Source organism: Corylus avellana, chromosome 6 (assembly GCF_965113065.1).
Source record: "Corylus avellana chromosome 6, dhCorAvel1.hap1.2, whole genome shotgun sequence".
Classification (NCBI taxonomy): Eukaryota; Viridiplantae; Streptophyta; class Magnoliopsida; order Fagales; family Betulaceae; genus Corylus; species Corylus avellana.
This window is the reverse complement of record NC_142495.1, coordinates 8332204-8350047: the sequence shown is the minus strand read 5'-3', so window position 1 is coordinate 8350047 and position 17844 is coordinate 8332204. Positions and strand designations below refer to the sequence as shown.

The 17844-nt window shown below is 36.4% G+C and overlaps 1 protein-coding gene and 1 pseudogene across 1 annotated transcript; one reads left to right on the top strand and one right to left on the bottom strand.

Moving 5' to 3' along the window:
• The first annotated feature begins 988 nt into the window (after nt 1-988).
• LOC132186058 (protein neprosin-like) lies at nt 989-3048 on the top strand. Its single transcript, XM_059599835.2, has 7 exons — nt 989-1110; nt 1328-1414; nt 1497-1691; nt 1848-2006; nt 2217-2261; nt 2384-2530; nt 2620-3048. The coding sequence occupies exons 1-7, from the start codon at nt 1015-1017 to the stop codon at nt 2995-2997; spliced, it is 1107 nt and encodes a 368-aa protein (XP_059455818.2). The 5' UTR covers nt 989-1014; the 3' UTR covers nt 2998-3048.
• A 10331-nt stretch (nt 3049-13379) lies between these two features.
• On the bottom strand, nt 13380-15979 carry LOC132187833 (protein neprosin-like; annotated as a pseudogene).
• Nucleotides 15980-17844: the final 1865 nt, after the last annotated feature.

Sequence of the window (17844 nt, the reverse complement as noted above, 5' to 3'; positions counted from 1 at the left end):
CTAAAAAAAGGGTAGGCTTCCTAACAATAGACTCGATAAGAAAATTACAGTGAGAAATACAAAAAAAAAGTAAAAACTAGGTCATAAAATGATCTGGTGCTCTAAACAAAGGCTGCAAAAAGCGGTTTAAACACCAAAAAAAGAAAAAAGAAAAAATGAATAGCTTTAATTGAGTATTGCTGAAATCATTTAGTTAGCAAGAATTAGTTTGAACTCCAGCTATATATGAAGACCAAACAAAAATTCTTTCCAAAATTAATTTGCAATAATTTTTCTTTACTCATTCTGGATATTAATTTTCTGAGTTTCCAAATCAAGACGGCTGAAAATAGGCTATCTAACAAATGTCTCAGATGCCAATAATTAGTTAATACAGATGGAATTGGCCAACTAAATGACATCATTATTTATCTAATATGCAATTAAGTTTCTATTGTATTAAAATATATGTTTTAAGAGCTCCTTTGGGTATACATAAATAACAAATTGCTCGATACTTTCAAATTTTGTCAAAAAAAAAGACCAATTCCGTTGAGCCAATAAAATTAAGAGACGTGTCAAGTACTTGTCTATGGTTAGATGTTTCTTAGAAATTGGTTTGTAAGAGTTTCCTATAAACTAGCCTTGAAAATGATATGTATTCTTTAAGCATATATATGTGCATGCTATTAATTAAAAAAACATGTAAGAAGCACATGCTATTAAAAAAAAAAAAAAAAAGCTTAGATACTAATTAAGAGACATATGTCATTTTTAGAGACTGATTTATATATAGAAAATTTCTTATAAACTAATTCTATCGGTTGTCAAGGGTTCTCCATAAATAACTTCTAAATTTGCGGTTGTTTTATCAGTTACTTAATTTGGTACCTACCTGAACAAGCTAATTCGGTAAAGTATATATATATCTTTGTGAAACTTGTTTTCAATAAGACAAGTTTTCAACTTTGTTTTTCAATGGCCAATACCAAACTAATTAAAAGATGCATATTTTTCTTGTTAGCTCTATCTTTCATGCTGAGTGATAGATTTGTTGGTGGAAGAAGCGTTGGTACCATGGAAAACAAAGAGTTGGTTAAGCCGCATAAAGGAACTGTCAAAACTATTGAGGTTATAATGAATATATTACATCTTTCTTAATTTTTAATTTTTATTTTGACTCGATCGATCTAGGTAATCTCTTTCTGATCTCTTCCTTTTCTTTTCAGTGGCTATATATATATATATATATATATATATATATATATATATATAGTTTTTTTGGAGAGTATTATTCAGGCTTGCTTATATATCCATGGTCTAGTATTAATTATTAAAATCTTTGCAGGGTAAGAATGGTGACGTAATAGACTGTGTAAATATCTATCAACAACCTGCTTTCAACCATCCATTACTCAAGAATCATACTATACAGGTTTCTTTATTGCTTTTCCTAACTCCAGTTGATGTTTTCCACTAAGTATTCTGGTAATTTGCATTAATCTGTTGTTAATCAGATGGAATCCGGTTCAATTCCAAATGTAAGAAATGAAGAATTACACAATGTTGAGCTATTTCAAGATTGGCATGAGAATGGAGAATGCCCTACAAGAACAATCCCAATTAGACGTTTACGGGCGGATGAACATTATGCACCCCATGGTACTACACCATCAGTTGCAGCTGAAACTGATAATTCTAACGGTTATGAGGTAATTAATTAAATCATATATATTATCATATAAAACTAATTAAAATTCATTAAATTATTAATTTCAAATTAGGTTTCTTTATTAATTTATTGATCATTTTTTCCTTTTATTTTTTTATTTTTATTTTTTTAACGTATGAATTATATTTCAAATTAGTTCGCTGGAGGTATTATAAGAGATGGCCACTTCTATGGAGCACATGCATCACTTAATGTATGGAGTCCTGCGCTAAATGATGGGTTCTTAAGCGCTTCCCAAGTATGGCTTATTTCAGGTTCTTCACCCGAACAAAACCGCATTGAAGTTGGATGGCAGGTAATTAAGTTTGACCAAATATAATTTAACAATTGCTTTTGATTAATTGAGTGTAGGTAAGTAAATCTAAATGTTGAAACAATTATGTTGGATTTCAATTGTGGGGTACTGAGAAAATTATAATGAAATATATATTTTAAAACAAAAATCATGTAACATACAAATCAAGCATTTGGAGAATAATTTCTAACAATAATTTCATGGTTACAGGTAGCTTCGCCTTCTAAGGAACCCAAACTCTACATATCCTGGACTGTAAGTAATCCATCTGCAGAGAGAAGGATTGAGATTACATAAAATTCTCTTTAAATTTAAGATTCTCAAATTCATAAATCTAAGCTGATCCTTAGCATGCTATATATGTATGTGTTTGTAAGCGTGATGCCTACAAGAGCACTGGGTGCTCGGATCTCAATTGTCCCGGTTTCGTGCAAACTAGCAATAAAATTGCACTTGGCTCTATCATAAAACCCTCTTCAAGCTACAATGGAAAACAATTCGAGTTTGGGATAACCATATACAAGGTAATACCTAAACCTTGTTGTAAATTCATTTTCTTGGTCATGAGTAATAAATATTTCTCCATGACTTAAGTAAGTATTATGTGCTTCAGAGTTATGGAGATTGGTATCTAAAAGTTAAAAATGAGGTACTTGGATATTGGCCCATGTCCCTCTTCACACATCTATCACATAGTGCTGAAACAGTGTTCTACGGTGGAATGATTTTTAACGCAAGATTGAACAATCATCACACATCAACTCACATGGGGAGCGGACATTTTCCGAGTGAAGGCCATGGAAAAGCAAGTTATGTTCGCAGTATTCAATACATGGATGGGCATGGTAAATTCAAGGACGCTAACGGGAAACTGGAAATAGATGTAACAAATCCTTCGTGCTACGATGTAAATGTGGTGAACAATAATGATATAGTCTATGGATCCCATTTATATTTTGGAGGTCCTGGCTATTCAGAAAAGTGTCCTTAATTAGAAAGGGAAGAAGAAAAAATGATAATGTTAGTACTAATAAATCATGTATTGGAGGGTCAAAATGTCCTAAATCACATGTTGCCATTAATTATTATTATTTCAAATTGTGTTGTTAATTTCATTTTCATTAAGAGTTACTTTCTCCACAAGAAAAGTAACTTTTGAGTGGAACTTGAAATATTGTGGAGTGGTAGTTTTTAATAAAATTTCAAACTCCTCCAAACTCTTATATGAATTAAAGACTTTGTTGGAACTATATAGAGTGTTTGATATTTGGAATTTAGAGTAATTTTAAAAGCTATTCGTGTTTCCTTCTTGTGTCACTCTAAGAATGAGGTGACTTTTAAAATTACAATTTGATCAAAATTCAATAATGATTAATTATAAGGCCAATGTAGATTTTAGAAGTTGCATCATTCTTGAAGAGATACAAGAGTGACTTCTAGTATTACTCTGTAATTTGTTTAATTTGATAAGGTTTATGAAATGGTATACCCAAAAAAAAAAAAAAAAAAAAAAAAAATTGGAGCTTTATGAAGAATCTAATAAGTACTCTTTCAAAATTCCCTCTATTTCCACCAAGAAATATTGGATGCAAACAAAACTAAGGATCCATTTGTTTTTGACGTAAAATGTTTTCCGTTGGAAAAATGATTTTTTGAAAAATATTTTCCGGTGTTACGCACCCACGAAAAATCACACACACACACACACACACACACACACACACACACACATATATATATATATATATATATATATATATATATATATATATATATCAATCATATTAAATTTTAAATTACGAAAATGATTCAACCAAGCCCTGCAAGTCACGATCGGGTCCAAGCGGGGTCCCAACGGAGTCTCAATTGAGTCCAGGCAGTGTCCTAACTACGTCGCGGTCAGCTCCCGACCGAGTTTCGACGGTGTCCTAACCAGGTCCAGATGGTGTCTCGGTTGATTCCCAATGATGTCCTAGTCAGGTCCCGGTGGGTCCCGACCCACTCTTGGAGGTTTCATAACTGGGTCTTGACGGTTTCTTGATCAAATCCCGAAGGGATCCCGTCGGTGTCCTGGTTGGTTCTCTGGGAGGTCCTGACGGATCTAGACTAGATCCTAACCAGCTCTTGGCATTGTCGTAACTGGTCCCCGATGGTGTTCCAGTCAAGTCCCGACGGGGTCCCAACCGAGTCCTAGCGGTGTCCAGTCATAGGTTTCTAACCACATAAAAGTCACGTTTTACATAAGGCCATTAGTCACTATTTGTCTCTTGTAAGCAAAGTTCAAAACTTGAGATCCTAGACAGGTGGCAGTCTAAAATGCTTACGCTATTCATTTAAATATAATATATAACCATAAATAATTTTATATATATTAGAAATCTAAATCAAGTAGGATTTCTTTTGTATCATAATATTAATAGGTAAAGTGTTATTAATCTCCAAATCAAGTAAAAAAAATACAAATCAAATTAGATTCAGGAATTTAGAGCAAACAAGAAATTTATTCTATCTGAATTTTAGGATTTAATCAAATAAGGAAATAAATAAATACATAGAGATTGCTAAGTTAAAAAAAAAAAAGAAAAAAAAAGAAAAAAAATATTTGCTAAAGTTCATGCCTCTAAATTTTCAGGTTCATGTTTGTGGAAAGATAACATACTTTTTTGAAACAATTTGGATCCAAAAGGATCTACAAGAAAAGTATTCTTTTTGGATCTCCATGGACCTTGGATCAAATAGATACAAATAATTGCCAAGTGTTCCCTTATAAACTAAAAAGTTAGTAGAATTAGAAAGAAGTAAGAGGGAGTTTTAATTCCGTACTTTGAATTAGATTTATATGTCATTGCATTGCGATCTATAGTAAGCCCTTTTTTTGGATTTAAAATAATACAACCGTAAAGGGCCATGTCTAGAACTTGTAAAGACAAAAGCATCATATATATATATAAAGCCGAATCACTCTCAGAAGTGCTTTAATATTGCGATATGTGGTGTAAATCCTTTTTATTTTAATGCTAAATCGGTTTTTTAAGGCATAATTTGTGAACCGGTTATTTAAGAGTGAACCGGTTTTTACTTAAAAAAAATTGGTCATTAAATTAGTGTAATTAATAGTTTTAAGAGTTTTCCATATATAAATTATTCAATAAATTAAGTATTAGTAGGGCTGTTAAGTGAGCGAAGCGTCTCGCGAGCAAGCTCGGGCTCGGCTCGCATAGGCTCGGCTCGTGCTCGACTCGAATATTAAATGAAGCACTTCATGAACACAAATCCTAGCTCGAATATTAAACGAAGCAAGCTCGGCTCGACTCGGCTAGGCTCGTGAGCAAGCTCGTTTAAGCTCGTGTGTGTCTGTATATATATATAAACTAAGTAATACATAATTAATTATAAATCTCATAATTATTAAAATCTTAAAATTGCATTTATATTTAAGCGTTAGAGAATGAAAAATTTTAAACCCTTCGTGATCAAAGAGAGAGAGAGCAATCATTAAAAGACCTCGATTAAATTAGAGCAGACCCAAACGAAAGGAAGAAGAATCAAGCAGAAACTATTGAGGGAGATTGCAAAAGGCATAAACTATTGAAGAATCATACAGACCCAAACACTATCACTACCTGTTTGATGAGCGAGAGCGAGAGTGAGAGAGTGGGAAATGAGAGTTCAGGTGGAAGATGCGCTGTGAATGATGAGGGGGATTGAGAGAGAGACGTTGAAAAGATAGTTTTTTGTAGGGGGCGTTGTCCCAATACAGTCTGAATGCAACCTATTAACTTGTCCCACATTGTTAAGAAAATATTATTCTCCAAGTTTGCTTATCTATAAAAGGATGCATATCCTCTCTCTTTAAAACCAAATGCCTTGCTGTATTGACTTAGGCTCCATACTTGACTAGCCAGGTTAAGCAAATACTCATATGCAAACTAACTTCTTAAGCCGTTTAAGAGTACTTGAAGTTAATTTAAAAAAAAAAAAAAAAAACATTAAATATAAGAGCCAGCTCGCGAGCTAGTTCGGCTCGACTTATTATTAGCTCGAGCTCGATTTTTTTGGTTCGCCCTTGAGCTCGAGTAAAATTTAAACGAGCCAAGCCTGAACAAGGGAAGCTCGCTCAAGCTCGGCTCGTTTACACCCCTAAGTATTAGTAATGCCAAAATCAAATAAGAAAACAAATAATAAAAATCAAATTATTATGTATTATTATGTTCAATCACTTTAATATGTATATAACATAATATTATATGTTATAATTGAATTAGATGAACTAAATGATAGGTTGTAGAAACAAAATTACAAAATAGAAAAAAATTTCATTGCATTATTAATCAAAAATAATAAAAAACTGGTTTAAAAATACTTAAGTACTTTTTATGGTCTTTTTTTTTTTTTTTTTTTTTTTTTTTTTTTTTTGAGTACTTTTTATGCTTTTGAAAGCAAAAGAAGGCAAAATTTTATTTGATTATTGTAAGTGTAAAATCACAATGGTCATCTTGGGACATATTTTTTCTTAATATCCATTAGTTTATAAAATCGTTAATTGTTCGATATAACATGCTTCTTATTTGATATTTGTCTGAGGCCTATTCCCCTATGAGATTTTTTGTTTATTTGTTTGATTTTCCCGGATTTTCATATTTTTTCAAAGTACTTTTATGCTTTTTTTTTTTTTGGTCTCTAACTATACTAGTATTTTTTTTTGAAAAGAAACATATTTCATTCATCATTGATGGGTTTGATCAGCCATTACAGACTCATGAATATCAGATGGGAGATTGTCCAACCAGAGATATTCTTGGCCTAATGAAAGGGCTAGCTTAGCTAAACAGTGTGCCACAACATTGCCTTGCCTAGATACATGAAGAGCCCGCCAGTCCAACATACTGGACAGTAAAGTTTCTGTCTCGTCCACCACTGCCCCGTAGCTCCCCATCCACTTATCTTCATTGTTGATCAACGTGATTACAGCCAAGGCATCACCCTCCAAGATCACCTTCCTCCATCCCAGCTGATGACCGATTTCCACCGCCTTTCGGGCAGCGAGAGCCTCTGCTGTGGCTGGGTCCGTGATATATGGCTAAGTTGAACAGAAAGCTGCTAGAGTCTTCCCTTCATCGTCCTTACCTATAATCCCCATTCCATCCTCTTTCCACTTGCATCAAGAGCCGCATCCCAGTTTATTTTAACGTAACCAAACAGGGTTTTTTTTCCAGGTTGCTGATATGGGTCTCCCTCTAGGAATGATATGGTTATAAGCCCGGACCTGCTCCCTTGCAATACCTAGAATTGTGGCTAGAGTCGTTAGCTCACCCCCATGGATCACATTGTTTCGACGATGCCAAATTTGTCGTGCAATTACAGCAAAAAACTGCAGTTCGTCAAGATCCAGTTTGTGGGTGAGGTGCTCAAAAACATCAGCAAAGTTTTCCCCTGCACTACTGCTTTTCTGAAACTAGGGACAGCACTCAAGCCAGATGTCTTGAGCAGATGCACAGCTCCATAGTATGTAACCCAATGTCTCTGTCTCCCTTCCGCAAATGGGACACCGTGGGTCCTGCAGTATACCCCGCCTGTGTAAGTTCTCCCTGGTGGGCAGTATGTTGTGGCATGCCTTCCATAAGAACATGTGTACCACACCCGGAACTCGCACATTCCACACGTCCCTCCATAGTTGTCTAATTCTATCATGATCAGAACATGTTCTTGCGTTTCATTCCTGCATGGATACTGCAAGATGGTACCCGCTCCGGACTGAATATACCCCATTAGTGGTTCCTTGCCAGACTAACCAATCTTCACACCCCACTGTGCTAAGAGCCATACCACAGATTCGTCCAACCTCTTCCATAGAAAAGATTGCCTGAATGAGTGGGATGGTCCACCCCTTGGTATCCGTGTCAATTAGTGCACTAACCATTGTATCCCTTGGGTGCAAGTGTGGAGGTGTTTGAATTTTGAAAGTACTTGGAGCCATTACCCATCGGTCTTCCCATCTTTTAATGGATTGCCCATTCCCCACTCGCCAGATCATGCCTGCATGGAGTAAGTTTTTAGTCTGCCATATGCTCCGCCACGCATAGCTGGGTTTATACCCCAATTTAGAACACATAAAGGACCCTTGAGGATAATACTTTTCCCGAAATATTTGAGCTACCAAAGAATGTGGATTTTGGATAAATCTCCATCCCTGTTTGGCAAGCAGTGTCTCATTAAAAAGTTCAAGGTCTCTGAAACCCAAACCGCCCCTATCTTTGGCCTTACCCAACCTTTTCCAGCTCAACCAAGAGATTTGGGAGGTATTTTCCTTGTGTCCCCACCAGAAACGAGACATCATAGAATTGATCCGATTGCATAAAGTTTTAGGGAGTTTGAACACACTCATTGTGTAGGTGGGAATGGCTTGAACCACAGCCTTTATGAGCACCTCTTTACCCGCCTGAGACAAAATGTTTTCCTTCCATCCATTGAGTCGCTCCCAAATTCTCCCTTGTATTGCTTTAAAGGACCGGGTGCGGAATTTTTCGATTAGAGCCGGGAGTCCAAGATACTTCTCATAAGAGTTAGTAGAATTTACTCCCGCAATGGAGAGAATATTGGCCTGTGTGGGTTCCTTGGTATTTTTGCTGAAAAAGATTGAGGTCTTCTTTCTATTTATTTTTTACCTTGAAGCTTGTTCATAAACATCAAGAAGCCCTTGTATTTTAACCCATTCCATTACGTTTGCCTTACAAAAAAGCAAACTATCGTCAGCAAAAAATAGATGGTTAAATCTTGTTCCTCCCCTAGTGATAGGAAGCCCTGTGATTCCCCTATCTTGTTTCGCTCTGAAGAGCAAATTGCTATGTCCTTCAGCACAAAGTATAAAAAAATAGGGGGACAAGGGATCCCCTTGGCGCAACCCTCGTGAAGGGGTTATTAGGCCTTGGGGCTGTCCATTCACCAAAATAGAGTAAGAGACTGTGCGCACACAAGTCATCACTAGATTAACCCATCTCGGAGCAAACCCCAATCTATGCATAATTTCTTCCAAAAATTGCCATTCCATCCTATCATATGCCTTACTCATGTCTAGTTTTAAGGCCATAAACCCCTGTTTACCATGCATTCTCCCATGCATTGTGTGAAGCATCTGAAAAGCCACCAATAAATTATCAGTGATGAGTTTTCCAGGTACAAAGGCACTTTGGGTTGGGATATAATATGGGGTAAAATCTTTTTTAGCCGGTTGGCTAAAATTTTTGCACAAATTTTATACAGTACGTTGCACAGACTAATTGGGTGATATTCAGAGACACTACGTGGATGCTTCTTTTTAGGGATAAGAGCTATATAAGTTTTATTCAAAGTGGGGTCAAACAAGTCATCATTTAGGAAACCAAGAGCTGCTTCACATAACTCCTTATTCATTGTGGGCCATGCTGTTTGGTAGAATCCTGCAGTGAAGCCGTCCGGGCCGGGGGACTTCAAGGGGTGCATCTGGCTAAGAGCTATCTCCACGTTCGACACTGTAAATTCATCCAGCAGCGAATTGTTCATCTCCCGAGTAACCCGTGGCTACAATCTTGTAAGGCAGTCCTTCATAGCACTTGTACCACATGTGGTGAAAAGGTTGTGGTAATACTGGGTGAAAGCAGCATTCACGTCCTTTGGAATGGTGCACTCCCGGCCAGTGTCATCCAAAATAGACTGAATTTTGTTGGTTCTTCTACGTTGAGATGCCCATGCATGAAAAAATGGGGTGTTCCGATCTCCCTTTTGATACCATGCTTGTTTTGCTCTCTGCCGCCACCTAACGTCATCTTTTTCTAACAGCAGATCATGCTCAGTTTTTAATCGGCTAATTTCCTCTCTGTCTCTGAGGGTCTCTACATGTTGAAGCCGTTCTAGCTTTTCACGTGTAACTTTTATGCGTCACCCAATGCTTCCTAGCTTCTCTATGCTCCATTTTTCTAATGCTAGCTGACACCGGTTGAGCTTTTCTCCTACTCCTTGCATCCCCGATTCAACCCTTTCTTTCCCAGACCACGCCTCACCCACTACCGACTGGAAATCTTCTTCCAACGCCTAGCATTTTTCAAACCGAAAACTTTTTTTCCTTCTCACTTCTGTTGCTTGTTTTCTGAAATGAAGAAGTAATGGTTTGTGGTCTGAAGAGAGTGCCACCAGCACTTGGGTTTCCATCTGTTGAAACATCCTGCACCATTCCGAATTGGCCAGCGCCCTGTCTAGTCGTTCTTTGATGAATTCAGATCCTTCTCTGCCTTTGGCCTAGGTGAATTTTGACCCAACAAACCCCAGATCGCTAAGAGCACATTCACTGATAGCATCTCGAAAACCTTCCATTTGGCTTTCACGTCTCAGTGACTTTCCCCATTTTTCAGATTGGTCAGCGATTTCGTTGAAATCCGCCACACAAAGCCAAGGTCCCGGTGAGAAATTTTTTAGGAACTTGAGGAGAGCCCATGATTCATGTCTCTTCGAAGCCTCTGGATGCCTAGAAAACCCTGTGAGTTTCCATACATCACCATTCGCCTGAGAGGTAATCGTAGCATTGATATGCCTCATAGAATAATTTTGTACAGAAACATCACACTCCTCCTGCCACAAAAGTGATAACCCCCCACTTCATCCCACCGAGTCCACTGTAAATAATCCCGCATAGCCCAGCTTAAGTCGAATTCGTTCCATTGTAAACTGAAAGCTTTTTGTTTCCATTAGAAACAAAAAGTTGGGTCTCTTTTCCTTTACTAGTTGGCAAAGGTCCCGAACTGCCTTTGTGTTCCCAAGCCCTTGGCAGTTCCAACTAAGGAGGATCATTGGGAATGGCGGGGATGCACCGCAGCCGCCACCAATTCTTGGGTTGTTTTCTCCGATACCCCATCAGTTTTCCTCCCCTACTTCGCACTGCCCCCCTCTCTTGCATCTGGCTCACCTGCTTCAAATTTTCGCTTAGTAACCTCCTCATTTCCAGTTCCCATTAGCAAGCCCATATTAGCCTTTGAACGGGCTTTCCGCTTCCAAGTTTGCACATTATTCTTTGCATGGATCCTTTGCAGGGACGGATCAGGCCCACCATGCAAGTGGGGTTTGCGCACGTGTGCCTGCATCACCAGACTTTGGTCCTTGCTTTTTATAACGTTTTCCTTTTGGGCCAGAGTTCGAGTGGCCCTTAGAGGCCCTTTTTGTGACACCTGGCTGATCACTTGGTTTCTCCATAGAAGATCGCTAACTGAATTTTTTTGAATCAACGACAGCATCCCGCACATCCTGTTCTTTCCTCTGCCTCGAAGAATCAGTTAGGGTTTCTATATGGCAGGATGCGTAACAGCTGCTTTCCTTTACAGGAGTTCTGGATTTCTTAGGGTTTCCTGAAAATCCGCTACTTGTCATCCCTGGAGATTGAGTTGTGTTCTGGTCACCGTTAGATGAGAAGGATGCCATCGGCATGTCGTTCCGATCAACAGCTTCTCTCTTAACTCCGATATCCTCCATTCTCCACGGGGGATCTTTTGAATGTAGCCACACCCCCCACTCCTTCACGCCCTCCTCATGGTTAAGGCGATGCCCTTGCATGGTTGGACATCCCTTTTCACCATGGATTATTCTACAGCAAAAGAAGCAGAAGGTTGGGAGTTTCTCGTACTTGAAATCCACCCAGATGGACTTACCTCCCATCTATAACGCTCTACCCCACTTGAGAGATTTGGTCAGGTCAAGATTCACTCGGATACGTAAATAACGTCCCCAACCCATCCCTTCTCCATCCACATCAATATCGTCTAGATCCCCCAGCGTCTTCCCAATTTTGGTGCCCACCACCTTTGTCATACAGTATAGCGGCATTTTATGGATCTGAATCCAACAGGGCGAGTGAATAAACTCCATCAGGGTTGGTGGGGTATTGCCGTCCAGTTCATTGATCACTAGGACTTGCATGTTGAACTACCATGGGCGTCCCTCCAAAACTCTGCACTTCTCGGCTTCATTTGAGAATTTGAAACACCAAACGTTATCTTGCAATTCCTTGAACGTCACCTTTCGGAAGTACGCCATAGTTTTGTTAACACTGACTTAAAGGCTTCCTTGTTAAATTTCTTGTCAGTCCAGAGTTTTCCAATCAGACATTTGGAACCTTTCTTCCGAACAACTTCGATATCATCATCTGTGATGGGAATGCCTTCCTGCTCCCTTTCTATCATAGAGAACTTCAAACCTTTGTTCTTCGTTTCCATGTGTTCACGTACAAACTCCCCCTCCATCATATGAGGAGACATAAACTTACAGCCAGATCTCCCAGGAAAACCTTAGAAAGAGAGCCTAGCGTAAGACAGGCTGGCTGAGGAATTCTAGCCGTACTCTTTTTATGCTTTTGAAAGCAAAAGAAGGCAAATTTTTATTTGATTATCATACAAAAAAAGGAACTTCGAAACACTTTAGAGATAATTAAGATTGAATATCATTTGGGATGATTATTTGAATGCATTGTTGATTGAATTTTTTTTTTGTTATTTTGCTATGTACTATTTTTAAGGCTCATAATTATATGGGTGTATTTGTATGAAATATAATAGGTATAACACTAATAATATTAATGATTCTTACTAACTTTTTATTAATGCTTTGATAATCACAATCTAAGTTTTCTTTTCGCTATTTTTTTTTGTTTATATTTTTCATTTTAAGCTATACATACGGGAACAAAGATTTTAACATGTTTTAATTTATATGGATTAAACTAATTAAAGTTAAAGGCCTTATGATAGTAAAATTTTATGCAACTTATACATTTTTGCAATGTTCTGTGTATGATTGTGTTATTATGTTGAGTAATATATTGATATATAACCTTTAGTATGTCTTTTTTATTTAAAAGGGCATGAAAGTTTTTTTATTTATTTATTTATTTTTTATTTTTTATTTTACAACTTATAATGAAAATTTCAATAGAGATGTGTTTAAATTTTGAAATTAAACTATAACAAAGAATCTTGCGTTTACTTTTTCTACAACCAAAGTACTTTTTTTAATGTTCATAATTTTGAGTTTTATTTGTGTTGAAATCTAATAAGTATTACACCAACAATATTAGAGATTCTTTACAATTTTACATTAATGTTTTGATTAAGCAAAATTCAAGTTTTCCTCTTGCAATTATGAAAAGTAAATTTCATAATACTTACGAAAAGTACGATTATAATATTTTTAAATTTTATAATTCAATTGTAATAAAAAATCATGCGCATTGCGCGGGTTATAACCTAGTTAAAAATAGTATTGAAAATACAATACAGGTTGTGGTAATATTCTTTTGAGGACATTTAGATCCCTCCTATCTGTGATTTATTACTATTAGTTTTTCTTCTTCCCTTTCTAAGACGGACATATTGGTGAATACCCAGGACCCCCAAAATAGAAATTGGTTCCATAGCCTCCATTCTTATTGTTGGAAACACTTATACTATAGCATGAAGGTTTTGTTGCATATGCTACCAGTCCTTGATCAGGGTCATTGAATTTTCCTGTGTAATCCATATATTGAATATTGCGAAAATAACTTGCTTTTCCATAGCCTTCACTCGGAAAATGTCCACTTCCCATTTGAGTTGATGTATGATGTCCCCCTTCCCCTTTGTTGTAAATCTCTCCACCCCAGCTAATTCCGGTAGCACTACTAGCCAAGTATGTGTAGATTAAGTGAGGCCAGTATCCAAGTACTTGATCTTGCACCCGTAGCCACCAATTTCCCTTATTCTGAATCATATAAGTTGGGGAATTTAGTGAGCAATATGTAGAGAATTTACAACAAAAATGTCAAGAATCCCAATCCTTGCATATTACCTTGTATATGGTTATCCCTATCTCATATTGCTTTGAGTTGTAGCTTGAGACAGGCTTAATGGGAGAACCAATTGCAAATCTACGGTTTACTTGCACGAAACCAGGACAATCAAGATTGTAGCACCCAGTTCTTTGGTACCCATCGCGCTTAAACCACATGTATAGCTTGATTAGTGATTTGACAAACATACACGCAATATGTAACAGTGTTTTGATGGGGATTCTTACTGCAAATTTAAGTGTTTTTTTTTTTAAATTTTAAATTTTATTATTTTTTATTTATTTAAAGGATGACAGTGCTACCCAAAAAGTAGTTGGGAATGAGTAAAATAAGTGATCTGACCCAAAGGGGTAACTGAGGCTGCCGTAAAAGGCTATAAGCGTAAGTAGGGTTTCGTAAACAGAACAGGTATAAGATGGGGCATAACTGTCTTGAAATCCTTAAACCCTACCCGGATCCTCAATGTAAGGGACACAAACAGGGATATGACATTCAAAATACCTTTCAACCATGCCCAAACCCTTAAGTGGCAATAAACACGACTAGTTCAATATATGCAAATTTAAGTTATTTCATGGAAGGAATTGAAATTATCCAACTTACAGTCCAGTATATGAAGAACCTGGTTTGCTTGTCACGGGAATTAACCTGAAGCCATGAAATTATTGATAAGAAACTATCCTCCAAATGCTTGATTTATATGTTACATTTTTGCTTTGAATTTCATTATGATATCAATTTTCTTCCCCACTTTTGAAATCCAAAAGTTTCTAATTGCTTTAACATTCAGATTTACACCTAAAATCAGAAGCATTTGCTAATCTTAATGATGTTTTTATCGATCAAACTTACCAGCCATCCAGCTTCAATGGTGTTTATTAGGTTCTTAGGACCGGATGCAAGCCATATTTGAGCAATGCTAATTTCCCCAGTATATGTTGCAGGGTTCCATACGTTAATTGATGCATGTGCTCCATAGTAATTGCCACCACGTAGATCAACTACAGCGTACTAATTTGAAAAATAATTCATAGGAATGAGTTACGCATTAATATAGTAAGTCTCTCTTGGTAAAAAATTTAGTACCCTTAGCATTTTTCTAATTCATATGTAAAAAGGAGAAAAAACAAAATGATATACCTCATGACCACGATTATAATCATAATCAAGGCTGATATTAAACTTTTTCCGATGTGCAACTGGGGGTATAGCACGATGTACATCATATTCATCTTCTCGCGCTGTCGAATTGGGATTGTTCCTTCAGGGCATTCTCCATTCTCAAGCCAACCTTGTGAAAACTCGACATTGTTGAATGCTCTGTTTGTTACATTTGGAATGGAACTGGGTTCCATCTTATTAACCACAAACAAATTACTATGTCAACATTGTGAGATCGTTGTGGGATAAAATGTGGTTTATCGCATTACCTTTTAGCAAGATTCAAGCATATATATGTCTCTTGTGCAATGACAAAAAAACTAGTTATTGAGTTAACTGACATCCATGGTCAATTAAAGCTCTTTGTTTTTTTTTTTTTTTTTTTTTTATATTTGTTTTATTTTTGTTTTAACACCCTCCATCCCGAAAGAAGAAAAACTGTAAAAAATAGAAACTTTTTGGGTATAAATTTTAACTATGTTTTCAATTATACAAATTATTTAAGCAAGAGAATGATTGAGACAATAATAAAGCAACTACATAGCACTGTAAAACATCAACCAAAGTTAGGAGAAACAATAAAGAAACCTGTATAGTATGATTCTTGAGTAATGGATGGTTGAATGCAGGTTGTTGATAGATATCAACACAGTCTATTACGTCACCATCCTTACCCTGCAAAGATTTTAATAGTTACTAGACCATGAATAAGCAAGCCTGAATATATATAGCCATACAAACGAAAAATAAAACGAAGAGAGGAAGAGATTTTCTAGAATCAAAATAAAAATTAAAAAAGATGTAATATATTCATTATGACCTCAATAGTTTTGACAGTTCCGTTATGCTTAACTAACTCTTTGCTTTCCTTGGTCTCAATCTTTCTTCCACCAACAAATCTATCACTCAGCACAAAAGATAGGGCTAGCAAGAAAAATATGCATCTTCTAATTACTTTTGTATTTGCCATTGAAAAACAAAGTTGCAAACTTCTCTTATAATTTTTGAATACTTCTATTTTGTCAAGGATATGTTTGCAACATCATCTCATGCTAGCAAAATAAAAGAGGATTCAAATCAAGAAAAGCACACTACTCAACAAGCCAAAGATGAGTTTAATGTATAGTTTAATTATCATATGTAAACAGCTTTCACAAAGACATATTTATACACTCTTTACATCAATGTCCTTTGTAACTGAATATTCTATAAATACAAAGCCTTTACCTAAGTTAAGGTAAGGCAGCTGTCCCAAACCATTATGAGTTCAACACTTTAAATAAACCAATGAAATGCAAACCACAGTTACAGCTTAACTCATACTTAACAACAACATAGCAAAATTTTTTTTGTTATTTTTTATTTTTTTATTTTAGAACAAACAGACAGATAAAAACAAACAAACAGACAGAGTGTCTTTCCATATCCCCAAACTCAAATTACACATTGTCCTCAATGTGCAGTATAAAAATACATTGCCCGAAGTAAGGAAACAACTGAGTGTGAAAAAGGTCAGGGCATCCCCCAAACTTAAACACTAAAACACCTGTCAACAAAACTAACATCAATATTTTCTCACATAAACAAACATCAAACAATTAATTGCTGTTAGAAACAAAAATAAAATGACAAGAAATAAAGTGAAAAAGGAAAAAGGAAATAAAAAATGAAGTGCAAAAAAAAAAAGAAAAAAAATTACCATACTTTTCCCGATCACTCGGATGTCCAACTAATCCCTTCCACCATTTCTTCTTTAAAATTTGATAGCATTCTAGAATGGTGTTTCACCATCTTAGGTAGCCAATTTGCTTGCTTCCAAGGATTTTCTTCGGAAGATGATTCCCAAATTTGTGCACTTGTGTGCATAAGTCCTTGAAGATCTTGACATAATATGGCTCTTTGAGACATTGAAGCCCTGAAACTTTAGGTTCATGATGTGTCTCAAGAGAGACTATGAAGAAGGAAGGAACTTCAGTTCTCACTTCCTTGTCCTTGGATAGACTAGTATCTGCTGGGGACTTAATTTGCTCTGGGTGCTCAACTTGCGCCTCTTTTTCTTCCTCCTCATGGTTATCCACAATTTCCTCACTTCCAAGTGTGGTGAAAAAATAAGCTTTGACAAGCTCATGATAAGAATTACTAGTATCATCCACATCAATCATGTAGTATCTATTGAATGGACATTTTCTTGCATAGTGATAAGGTTAAAACAATATGAAGATGACTTATGTGGTGCATAAGTGTGCGGAAACTGGGCATGGGCAAACCTAGCTGCCATGAATTGGTTTGCTCTCCCAGCTAAGTCATCGATGTGAGCAGTTGGAAAATGTTCCCCACCACAAGTGGAATCAAGTTGCACCCAATCAACATAATGGTTGCTTTAGTTCGGGTTATAAAAACAATTGCTAATATGATGATAAGGATTAGAGCAGCGTGAACATGGTCCATGTGGGTAAAAATTGTGAGGGTAGTTGGTAGGAGCTTGTGTGCTACAGCTAGGAGAAGCATGTTGTACAGAAAAATCATTAAAATTATCAAACAAACAATCCATGCTTCACTCTCACTCTTTAGCATGCACATATCTCACATGAAACACTCACAATTTTTTTTTTTTAAAAATAAAATAAACAAAAACAAAAATTATAAAATCAAAAATTATTACTAACAAAGAAGCATAAAACTAAAAAAAATAAAATAAAATACCAAAACCTAAAATTGAAAAACTCACAAAAGGGTCCAAAATAAATTTTGGCAAAATTCAGCTACTGCCAGTTTGTTGGGGTTGCCCACAGCGTTGGTGCACTCGAGCGCAGGCGTGCTGATCCGTCACCAGTG

What these genes read in the sequence shown, in the direction of transcription:
- LOC132186058 (XM_059599835.2), top strand. Translation starts at nt 1,015, where the DNA reads ATGCTGAGTGATAGATTTGTTGGTGGAAGAAGCGTTGGTACCATGGAA. An exon ending in GCATTGAAGTTGGATGGCAG is followed by an intron (nt 2,007 to 2,216) that starts GTAATTAAGTTT and finishes TCATGGTTACAG; the next exon opens with GTAGCTTCGCCTTCTAAGGA. An exon ending in AACTCTACATATCCTGGACT is followed by an intron (nt 2,262 to 2,383) that starts GTAAGTAATCCA and finishes TGTGTTTGTAAG; the next exon opens with CGTGATGCCTACAAGAGCAC.